Source organism: Physella acuta, unplaced genomic scaffold, assembly GCF_028476545.2.
Source record: "Physella acuta isolate Inbredline_101_S28 unplaced genomic scaffold, ASM2847654v3 ptg001130l, whole genome shotgun sequence".
Taxonomy (NCBI): domain Eukaryota; kingdom Metazoa; phylum Mollusca; class Gastropoda; family Physidae; genus Physella; species Physella acuta.
Genome location: NW_026732647.1, coordinates 321,106 through 332,725, shown reverse-complemented (window position 1 = coordinate 332,725; position 11,620 = coordinate 321,106). Strand labels below are relative to the sequence as shown.

At 34.6% G+C, this 11,620-nt stretch overlaps 1 protein-coding gene across 1 annotated transcript; it reads right to left on the bottom strand.

The window, feature by feature from the left end:
• Positions 1-1,171: 1,171 nt before the first annotated feature.
• Positions 1,172-2,179, bottom strand: LOC131956149 (FMRFamide receptor-like). The gene has a single exon (XM_059320572.1). The coding sequence runs from the start codon at positions 2,177-2,179 to the stop codon at positions 1,172-1,174; it is 1,008 nt and encodes a 335-aa protein (XP_059176555.1).
• Between the last annotated feature and the right edge of the window lie 9,441 nt (positions 2,180-11,620).

Here is an 11,620-nt window from a genome sequence, read left to right as displayed (position 1 = left end):
TTAATCCCGTTATTCCGGTTGCTCGTATCTCAAAGTTTAGCTAGTTCGACAGCTTGTATCTCAAATTATAGCTCGTTCAACATCTCGTATATTAAATTGTAGTTAGTTCAAAAGCTCGTATCTCAAAGTTTAGCTAGTTCAACAGCTTGTATGTATCTCAAATTATAGCTCGTTAAACATCTCGTATATTAAATTGTAGCTAGTTCAAAAGCTCGTATCTCAAAGATCTCGTATGTCGAGATGGGTCAAATCGGTGAATCACAACTTCATGAATAAGAAGAAAAATAAAACTGAAACAGTTTCCATATCGAAAGTGTAGTTAGATTTTTTTTTTTAAAACTGTGTTAGCATAACGTCGGATAAACGTAAAAACCAAGATTTAAAAAAAATAATTCATGGAGATTTAAATAATTTGAAACAATGTTCATCATGACTGTAAATGTTTTACCTTTATTTAACTTATACCTTATCAGTGTTCAGTTTAGCTAGTAGAATAATAAACAAGATTTTCATTATTTGGCAGTTCGTCATAAAAGTTTGGAATGTTTCTCTGTTCGTTTAAACTGTGACCTGTATGTATTGGCTATTGGATAGCTAGTACAATAATAAACAATATTTCCATCATTTGGCAGCTCCTTATAAAAGTTTGGAATGTTTCTTCTCTGTTCGTTTAAACAGTGACCTATATGTATTGGCTATTGAAAAGCTAGTACAATAATAAACAAGATTCCCATCATTTGGCAGTTCGTTATAAAGGTTTGGAATGTTTATCTGTTCGTTTAAACAGTGACCTATATGTATTGGCTATTAGATAGCTAGTAGAATAATAAACAAGATTTCCATCATTTGGCAGTTCGTTATAAAAGTTTGGAATGTTTCTCTGTTCGTTTAAACAGTGACCTATATGTATTGGCTATTAGATAACTAGTAGAATAATAAACAAGATTTCCATCATTTCGCAGTTCGTTATAAAAGTTTGGAATGTTTATCTGTTCGTTTAAACAGTGACCTATATGTATTGGCTATTGGATAGCTAGTACAATAATAAACAAGATTTCCATCATTTGGCAGTTCGTTATAAAAGTTTGGAATGTTTATCTGTTTGTTTAAACAGTGACCTATTAGATAGCTAGTAGAATAATAAACAAGATTTCCATCAATTGGCAGTTCGTTATAAAAGTTTGGAATGTTTCTCTGATAGTTTAAACAGTGACCTGTACGTATTGGCGAACTTGGAGCTCATGGTGATGTAGATGACAAAGTTGATTGAGGCGTTCAGCTGGTACAGTGCCGGGGTGATGTAGGTCAGCAATTGGTACAGGTAGAGGGTGTTGGTTAAGTCAAAGTACAGCCCACACATGTCTATGATGGAACTTGGAATGAACACCAGCATCGCCAGGAAACAGTGCACCAGCAACATCCGGACGATCTTTCTGTCTTTGATTTTCGTGGACGCTTTCTTGGATAACGTTTTAGACTTGAGGAACTGTACGTGGAGGATGATGATGAAAGTGCTGATGATGGTGACGGTTAGGGGAAAAACGATGAGAGCCGTGACGAGGTAGATGGCTAAATAAATCCGGAAGTCTTGTCCGTGACTTAACATGACATCAGAGTACGTCCATTTTAGAACAGTTGAATTGAATTTAGCGCTGAATTTATAAGACAGGGATTGGAAACAGAACGCTGGAATGTAGGAAGCAAACGTGTACACGTATAAAAACACAAGCACCCAGCGAACTCGAAAAGCTGTGAAAATTTTTGACACCTGAAATGGGAACGACACGGCGACCATTCTTTCAATGGAGATGGCAGTGACGTGAAGGATGCTTAACATGGTGGATATATCTGACGCCTGAAAGGCTAAAGCTTCAACTATTGTATAATAATACTCGACTAGCGGGCCAACAAGAGAAATTATGTATTTCATCGATTTAATAAAACTCAACGTTGAATTTAAACAATCGCAGAATGACAACGAGAGGAGAAAGATGTTGGTCGTCTTGTTGAGTCCGTGTTTAGACAAGATGATGATGGTGATGATGTTGCCGAAGATGCCGAAGACACCCAGCAGCAAGACGACGGCGCATTGGACGATGATCTTGTAGAGCCAGATGTCCCAGGCACTGATGCTTGACCAGATGGACGTCTGAACGTCACTGTTTAGTTTGACGGACATGCTAGCGTTCGTGGGATAACATATCGTGCTCATGCTTGGTCCTACAGACGTGCTTTTATCTCCCTTTTATCTCCCCTTGTGATGGATTCAAATTCTAATTGACTGTGTGGAATTGTTGGAACAAATTTATATGTAATATAAAATATCGTTTCATATCGAATAACAAAGAAACAACACAATCAAAATAGTAACTATATTTAAACTAAAATGAACATGTATAAGCCTCATAGGCATAGACTCTTATCAGTTGTAAGTATCTGTTTTATCACCATCTGTCTTTATATTTTGAGCACAGCGATAACGACCCAACAAACACAGTTCACGAAGAAAGAAAAGCCCCTTACAAAATCAGTATAATCAGAATTACTCTTTGCAAAATAATATCAACAAAATAATATCTATAATATCAGCAGTAACATTTTGCCCGTTCAGAAATGTTATGTTCCCCGAAAAAGATATATCTACGACCAGTTACCGAATTCATTGAGTTTTAAACTATGATTTATTAACTAAAACATACAGATCGTCACGGTAGCCACTAATATTTTATGAAGAGAAAGTAGACGTTTTTAATAGTAGGGCATTGACTAGTATGTATAAAACTATAATATCTAAAAAAAAAAAAAGAAACTATATGTGTAATTATTGATGTTTGATAGCTTATTTGAAGTAATAAAATTAGTTAAGTAAACCAACTGTTCTCAAACAACGATCGATCTAACATTTGAACCTCAAAGGAAACAAATTAGATGACGATATACTAGAAGTCAAATACTTAAACGTTAACCAACTAACTCTCCTTTCACTCAGACTCATTCTCTCGACGATGGATATCATACAAGTGGCACCTGAGTGATGACCCACAAACATTCAGACAAACCCTCCGTCATTGTCAATGGCACTTGACCCGTCTAGACCCTACATCACAAACTACCGGTCAATACAATAGACAAAGCGCACGTTCTGAAAATTGTTCAAGTCTCTGCCCTATTGAGTGTTCACGATATCATTTCATTGCTTGAGAACACGGGGTTTCAAGAGCACTTGATGAGATGAGATTTTGTATTGGAAAGTAAATAACAATAACATAAACTTTTTGATAAAACAAGACTATGATGGTTTAAGAATCGTAGATATTGGTTTCTAAACAAAGTTTTCGTGTATTTATTGTTGAAATGATAACCTAGTACAAATTTAAATGTAAACAAACTAAAGGTTTATCCTTAAACCTTCATATCCAATAGGCAGATCATGCAGAGTTCATGTTTTTTACCTCGGCATATAAAGGGAAGATGTGGTCAGCTATATGTCCAGCCGCAATTTACTTTCCTTTAAGTTAGTTAGGTACTCATCAGTGCTGGGTGGACTAATTGACGTTCTATTTACTTAAAACCGGATTCAAACTCGAGACTTTCAAGTTTGCTATCTAGAACTCTATCGCAAGGATAAAAATAGAAGTTGAATTAATATTTCAAATATTTAAATTAACATCAAACTCTGAATAGCATATAAATTAGATTTTGTAAAGAAGCCACAGGCTAATATGTTTTGTGTGTTTAAATGAAGCCATGTTATGATAAAGATATTGGAGCTAACTAAGATTAAATAAGATTTACATTTGTATCATTTTATCGGATTTATTTTAGTTCGGTCACATGTGTCTGTCAAATGTGGTTTTCCTAGCTATATACACATGTAAATGCTATAAAGGTTTCGAAACTGTGTAGGGACTTGTAGAGCATATGGTTGTTCGTCGAACTTCCGTGAGTCTACCCAGCTCTGATAAGTACCCGACACGTTAACGGAAGAAGAGACTGCTGGGTATAGTGTTGATAACTCTTTCCTTTCTTATGCTGAGGTCACATAAACAGGTGAACTCTATTTCACCTGCCTCCATAGATTATCAGTGTAAAAAGAGAACGTTTCTAAGCTTTCGGGTCGATATTTGATTGGTGAAGACTGTTTGAAATTATATTTAAACAAATAAATTCTGCAGACATTTTTTTTTAAAAAGACAGGACCATTTTATTTTCAACGTAAAGAGTAATATTTACACAGTACCAGTGGCGTAGCTAGGGGAGGACGGGGGGGGGGAGCGACTGCCCGGGCGCTGACCCCAAGGGGGCGCCAAAAGGGGTAGAAAAATTAATTTTAAAGCTCATTTTAGTCTGTAGTATCGAAATATAAACAGTCAGAGTTACGAAAATATCCGGCAACTAGGTTTTACAGACTGATTTAGCTGTTTTCTATATCAATTTTGTGGCACCGAAATAGAAACTGTTACGGAATAATAACAAGTAAGAAGCGCCACAACCCTTTTCAACAGACAGGAATAACTATATATAGAAATAGGAGGTAGGGGCAAACAAATGAAAGGTCGCTATGCCTCTGCACAGTACTTATACTGCAGACTTTAGTGCTATGTTAGTATCGTTAAATATTTATTAACTGGTCATTTAAAAAAAATTGTGTACTCATACTTGAGCTTTTTTTTTAATTTAAAAGACTAAAAAAATATATAGGGAACACGCACATAAGCATGTATCACATCATTTAAAAAAAACATTTGCATTTCTATTATTATTTTGTTTCAATTTAATTTAATAGTTTGATTTAGGAATTCTACAATGATTATAACCATTATAGTGAATATGATTGCGAATAATTACTTGATAATTTGGATGACAATTACTTAGTGTATCGCTGTTGGATTAATCGCATCACCAAAGCTGAGTAGTTGAGAATTTAAATTATGAAAACAAGTCATTTTGCTTTGAATGGAAAAAAAATATGATCTAGTGAAGTCAAGACATTTTAAACTAAATTAGCAGTTCATTTTTGAGAAAACAAAATCTGTTTGCCACAGCTTAAAAAAATCACACAGCAGGAAAATATTCGCTCTATGGCTAATTCTCCCACAATTTTCTCTATAGTTCGCTAATTTAGCAGCTTAATATTATTACGTACCTCACAGTTTATAATATATCAGAGGTTTGACGCGCAGGTGTATTTACTTGTATGCGTGTGTCTATGCTCTATATTTACACATTTTATTCATGAAGTTAATTTTCAGGTGACAACACCAACCCCTTGACTCATTGATAATACCCAATCATGACGTAGTTTGAAATCGATGTAATATTTGAACTCTACTTCATCTGCAATATCGAAGTCACAGAGAGCAATTAAGTAATAGCATTGTCTTCTTAATGCTGGATCTCTTGGACAGGTAAGTAACTTAGCCCCGGTGTGTCGCGCCTCCCACAACACCTAAGGGACGGACCGACCCTCAACCCCCCCCCCCCTTCCCCCCCCCCCCGCAGTGTGCCCAGAAGGCGAGGTGCGCACTAAATTAAGTCACAGGATAGTATGGATAGTAATTCAATGCTCTTCTGTATTGAGTAGACGTGTTTTGACTTTAAGAGCAGCTTAGTGTTATTAAAAAAAACAAGTTAAAACGTAGCATTATACAATGTAAGATATTTAGGCTTGAGTTAGAATGTAGATCGATTGTAGAAGATAGTGCTACTATTACTTACTAACATATCAATACATACAATGCATTATACGCAATATCCCTGCACACAAAACAATACATAACAAACGATAAATCACTACACAAAACAGGGCATAACACAAATTACTAGAGGAAACAGGGCATTACACACAACTCCCTACACAATACAGGGCATTATACACAACATACTACAGAAGGCAGGGCATTACACAAAACACACTACACAAGACAATACATAACAAACGAAAACTCAGTACCAAGCAATGAACTACACACAAAGTTGTCGAGGGTATTTTAACAAATCACATTTTTCTTCATCGCTAAAGTTGGTCTAATGTTTTGTTCATAACGCTATTTATTACTAAAAAAACCAAAACCAAAAATAATAAGAAAATAATAAGAAATTAAAATTAAATAAAGAATAGACGAATCAAAAAATTGGCCAGGGATTATGCAAATAATTTTCTAACCACTACTATAGACGCTTGACTAACCACTTGGACTTTTAGTAACAAGGGCTAGACATTAAGCAAATCTACACTTTCTTTAACATTAACTAGTCAAGAAATGGATAAAAAACGGCGTGCTTAAAGACACTGCTGCGGTTATTGGGTATTTTATTCGCTTCTAAATCGATCCAAAAATGTAAGCTTACTGGCTAGAATAGTTATTTTCTAAAAATCTACGCATTGTTAAACCGCCCTTGTAATTTTTAATTTGTACCTTTTTTTAACCAGTAATTTTACTTTTTATCTTAAATGAATCGATGTCAGAAATAATGTTTAAATATACGCATTCTAAGTCGTAAATTACTGGCTTACGAAAGCTATACACAAATAGACGCACATAATTTTATAGCGTTGATGCTAATTGTAGATGGTTTGCCTTAATTTACAGTGCCGATTGATTTGCAAAAGAGATGTTTAACTTCCGTTACGCTAATTCCCCCTAGTTAAAATCCCGTAGCTATCAATTTCTTTAGATAAAGATCAAGAAACACGTTTTAAAATAATTTCAACTTCCTCAATTTATAATTATTAACAATATTATTTTAGGTTAGGAATGTTGTCGCAGGGACAGCTAACCTGAAAATCTCGAGTTCGAATCCGGGCTCAAGTCAGTAGAACGTCCACAAGACCACCCAGCTCTGATGGGTACCTAACTCACTTTAGGGAAAGTAAAGGCGGCTGGGCATGGTGAACTCTACTTCAATTGCCCCTAATACCATCAGATTTGAAAGGGGACCTTACTAGCCTGTCGTCCATCCTAGGTCATAGGCCGCAGATAAGAACCTTCCAGGCATCTCTGGGATAGTCTGTCCAACTGTCCCCAGGTGTATGCAACCTTCTTGGTTTGTTTTTCTAGATCACCTTGCTTAGTCGGCCATTTTTCCTTTTTCCCTTTGGATTCGGGATCTTCTTCTTCTTCGTTCTTAATTTTTAGTGTTGGAAGGGATCGAGCCTTATCTGCCAGAGGGTTTGAACTCGAGAGTTTTTCAAATTTATCAACCATGATCTTTTTGCCTGGACCATGCCTCCATCTCATTTAAGGATACGTGTCAACTGGTTATGCGCCATTGAGGCCATTGACTCCGATTTCAGCCTGCTTTTCTTTTTGGATTTGCTTCCATAGCCTTTGTCCAACCAAGAACAAACTACAAGGCAGCAGTTGTTTGAATTTGGAGTTGTCTCTCCTAGAAGAGTGGCTGTCCCCAGCTAACGAGCCTCATCTGCCCGGGAGTTCGAACTCGAGACTTTTCGATGCAGCAACCTTGAAATTTTACCGACTCGACCACGCCGACCAGGCCGGGATGAAGGTCTGTCTTGTTATGCTGGATACAGGCTTTCTGAGTATGTGGACAATCTATCTCTAATTTCACTGTAGGATCTCTTCATTTGTTTAGTACAGGGGTCGGCAACCTTTTGAAGCGGAAGAGCCAAAAGTTACAATTTTCAAAATTTTCCTGGTTTTAAAGAGCCACTAACATTTTTTTTTTATTTCAAACATTTTTTTTTATTAAGATTATTTGTTCAAGGAGCTGGAGAGCCGCATCTTGATATCAAAAGAGCCGCATGCGGCTCGCGAGCCGCAGGTTGCCGACCCCTGGTTTAGTAAAGTTGTTACTCTGGCTTGTTAGGGTAAACACACATTATGAGTGTTCATAAAACCATATCGATACCTTTAAATAAATTTTTGAAAGCTCATGTTTTATTTCTTGTAATGTTGTCGTGATTTGACTTGATTTGTTAAAATTACAATGATCAAGATTGTAAACATTTTAATACGATTTTAATATACCTTTTGTACATACGATTAACATGTTATTCACATATTTTTACGTTTTAAAATAATAAATTTATTGGTCTAATTATATTGTTATTTGAAAACATTTTTATAACACACTTTATAAACTTTAATAAACATATCTTCTTAAATATTATATAAATATTTTCAAAAATTTAAACACACTTTCTAAGCAATGACAGACGTACTTCTTAAATTTGTTGAAACTAAAAGTTTGCAAAGCCTTTTAAAAAAATAAGCTCTGAAAACTATCATACTTTTAGTAAATTTTTATTGAAAAAAAAACATATTTCAACATCTGAAAATATTTAATGTTAATCAAACTTATGTCAGACACTAAATTACACCAAATTACGTAGTCATGTATACAGTATGTCTACATGTCCTACAATTTAACCTCTATGTTTCAGGTCTACCAGACTTTAAGGGCGAGAGCTCTTCTAGTGCTTGTTTTAGAGAGAGGCTACGAAGGCTACGACTTAGCTCACGAAACTAGCTTGTTCAAATCTGCTGATGTTTGATCATTTCCTACTTCGTCTTTACCTGTACGATAAGCAGGACAGGCTACCACAAGAGAGGTTAAACCAGGACAGGTTCAACCCGTGACGTCACCAGTCAGTTTCTAGATGTTTGTTTTAAAAATGTGACCAGATATCTATTTCTAAAGATACAAAATGACGCATGTGTGAAAGTACTTGGTGCAGGTGTGAAGGCCTCTTAAAGTACTTATACTGGATTTGAACTTGTCTGTAAACAGAATGTTTTATTAGAGTACCGTGAGGGTTCTTTTTGATGTACAAATTGGTTTTATACATACTAGCTTAAGATTGAGTATTAAAGGAGAATTTAGCTTTATTTTAATGTTAGAGAGAGAGAGAGAGAGCATTGCTGCAGTGTATTCAAATATTTTGCCAAACGAGTTGTATAAACCTGAAACTCCAATTGTGTTCTACTAGTTTTAAAACTGAACTTAAAATCGATTTGTGTTATACTTTTATATTGTTTTTTGTTTTCGTTGTAAGAAACTAACATAATCAAGTTTTTGTATTTCAGATAGTTTTATATGTCTACTTGTGAGAGAGGAAATAGCAAATACAGAATCGAGCAATGAATTTGTACGCAACTTGGCATAAGAAAAAAAAACATATGGAAAAGTACGTACATAATAAACCGGGAGTGATCTCCCCTAAACTTTCTGAAATATTATTATACTAGGCATGCTGCCCAGCTTCGCTTAGGCTTTCAAAAACATTGAGAATTTGAATGCTTAGTTAATTCGCCCGAGGGTCGGTCTAAGACCTCAGGAGTTATGAAGAGGTTCCTACGTGGACAATTTTTTTTTCGATTTATAGCTCATATAAGGCGCCGGTCAGTCGAGGTCTGTTTTGACCCCCTCATCGTAGACCCTTAGGCCAACCGGCACCGGCCCCCGTGTTCTGTCGCCCCAAGGCAAGATCCTGTCAAATTTGAAGCGCCTGCGGCGCCGGAAAGTGCCTGATGTCGGGCACCCGACAACTTTGTTTCATATATTATAGAGATTAGCAAACTGCATAGATAAACAAAGATTTCCAAAGTAGTTCCTTTTTTATAGTCTAAAATAGGAAGATTCACATATAAAAAAATTAGGGTTGACTTGGTGTGTCTCGATCACTATCATCTCAGCTAATTAGGTACCTTTAAAATATGGAGAATAAAAGAAGTGTTTAAAAAAATAACTTACGCGAATATGCCTATTTTTTCAAATTAAGTTTTTACCCAAAATTAGCCAGTTTCATTGCTAAACAAACAAAGATTTCTATAAAATATTTAAGTCCAGAAAAAGTTTATTATAGAAATTTGTTTTTGGAATAGATTCTACAGTAGATAGAGTCTAAATCTAGATCTAGAATCTCTAGGTCTAGAATCCAAATAGATAAAATATTTTTTTTTAAGTTTAGGCCGAGAAAATCGTATTGTATACATTTTATAGCGTACATTGCTCTAAATCATATTTGAATGAAATAGTTCATTTCTTTTTATTCTAAACTCGGAAGATGACGTCATCAGTTTCGTGCTCTTTTTTTAGTGTAAACAATAAGCGACGTCATTGTTAAATGCGTTCTTGTCCCAAGTTTAAACATTTTTCCGGTTGCATAAATACAATTGTTTTTCTACATTCGAATACGCCTTTATTTTTTATTTTTCTTCTTTGAATAAAATTGTGGTTATACATTTAAAACATCTAACATATTTTTTTCAACAAAAGTCCGTATAAAGTTCTCCTTATACCGCTGCAGTTTTCGATGTGATGTCCGGCGAAAATATTTTGCGGACAGACAGAGAGAGAGAGAGACATAGAGAGATGTGCGCACGGGTCTTTTATATATTAGGATGACAATACGCGGGTTGGCAACTCGGGATATAGACATGATTTTTAATTACTTAAACTTTTTAAGTTCGACGTGTTTAGAATTAAGTATATAGTATTACATTTTTTGTAATCTAATTGTCAATGCCTGTTTGATGTATTACACAACAATTTTATCAAACGCTCACAAAGGTACAATTTTGCAAGACACATTTTTTAGAAATATAGGCTACCCTTCATATAATAACCAAACGTAGCAATGTAAGAATTTAAAACTAGTTTCCAGTTTCAACTTTGTTTTTAATCGCGTTTACAAACATTCAAGATAACTGCGTGTTTCATACATGTCTAATGGGCTTCACAAGTTAATATGATAAGAAAACAATTAACTAAAGTCGTAGGCTCCTGTAAAAAAAAATTTTTAATACTAGAGAGCAAACTGTTTTTTTCTGCAGCTTTTTAAAGTGCTTCCGAATTTGCATTTCTACTAAAAAAATTGATAAAAAATAACCTCTTCGTAGGTTTTCCGGCATTCATAAAATATTACATTTTAAGCCCAATAAACAATAAATTCATAATATTCTATTATATTTCGGGGTACTCAGCTAAACATTTAAGTGCAGATCTTGAAACTAATTTCTAACGAATTTTCAAGTTTTGGCTCCGTCAAAAAACACAGAATTTAAGACCCCAAAATTCCCAATTTTCAGTGGGTTGTTTTTAAACAAGTATTGAAAAAATTGTTTTTTACCGGAGCCTACCCCCACTACGTGAAATACAAGGTACACATTCTTTACTATTTATGTTAAACACGAAATAAGTATTATACTTTTGCTAGACATAACCACTTGATCTAAATGAAATAAATAATACAGTCATCATGTATTCACAAAAAACTGTTGAAATAGGTATAGAATCAATTTAGAAATATAGACATCATGACATTGCTAAACACAAACTGCAAAAAAACGAAAAATATTCAAATTATTCTTAAATTAAAAACAAAATGTTCAAAACAATTCCCAAGTGAACAGAACAAAAACGGCCGAAATCCTTGCTGGAAAACTAAAAATTATAAGAGTGGAAAAACAGTATAAAAAGCTTAATAATCAATGCTTGCACTTTCATTACAAAAACTATTACAATTTAATATTTTATAAAAATCTGAACACAAATATGAAAAAATAGACATATTACAAAAAATATAATATAAGAATACTGTATACATTTATTTTATATACAATGGTTTGAACATGATTCTGATTATTTATGT

Excerpts from the sequence above, each read along its gene's own strand:
- LOC131956149 (XM_059320572.1), bottom strand. The coding sequence starts at position 2,179 with ATGTCCGTCAAACTAAACAGTGACGTTCAGACGTCCATCTGGTCAAGC.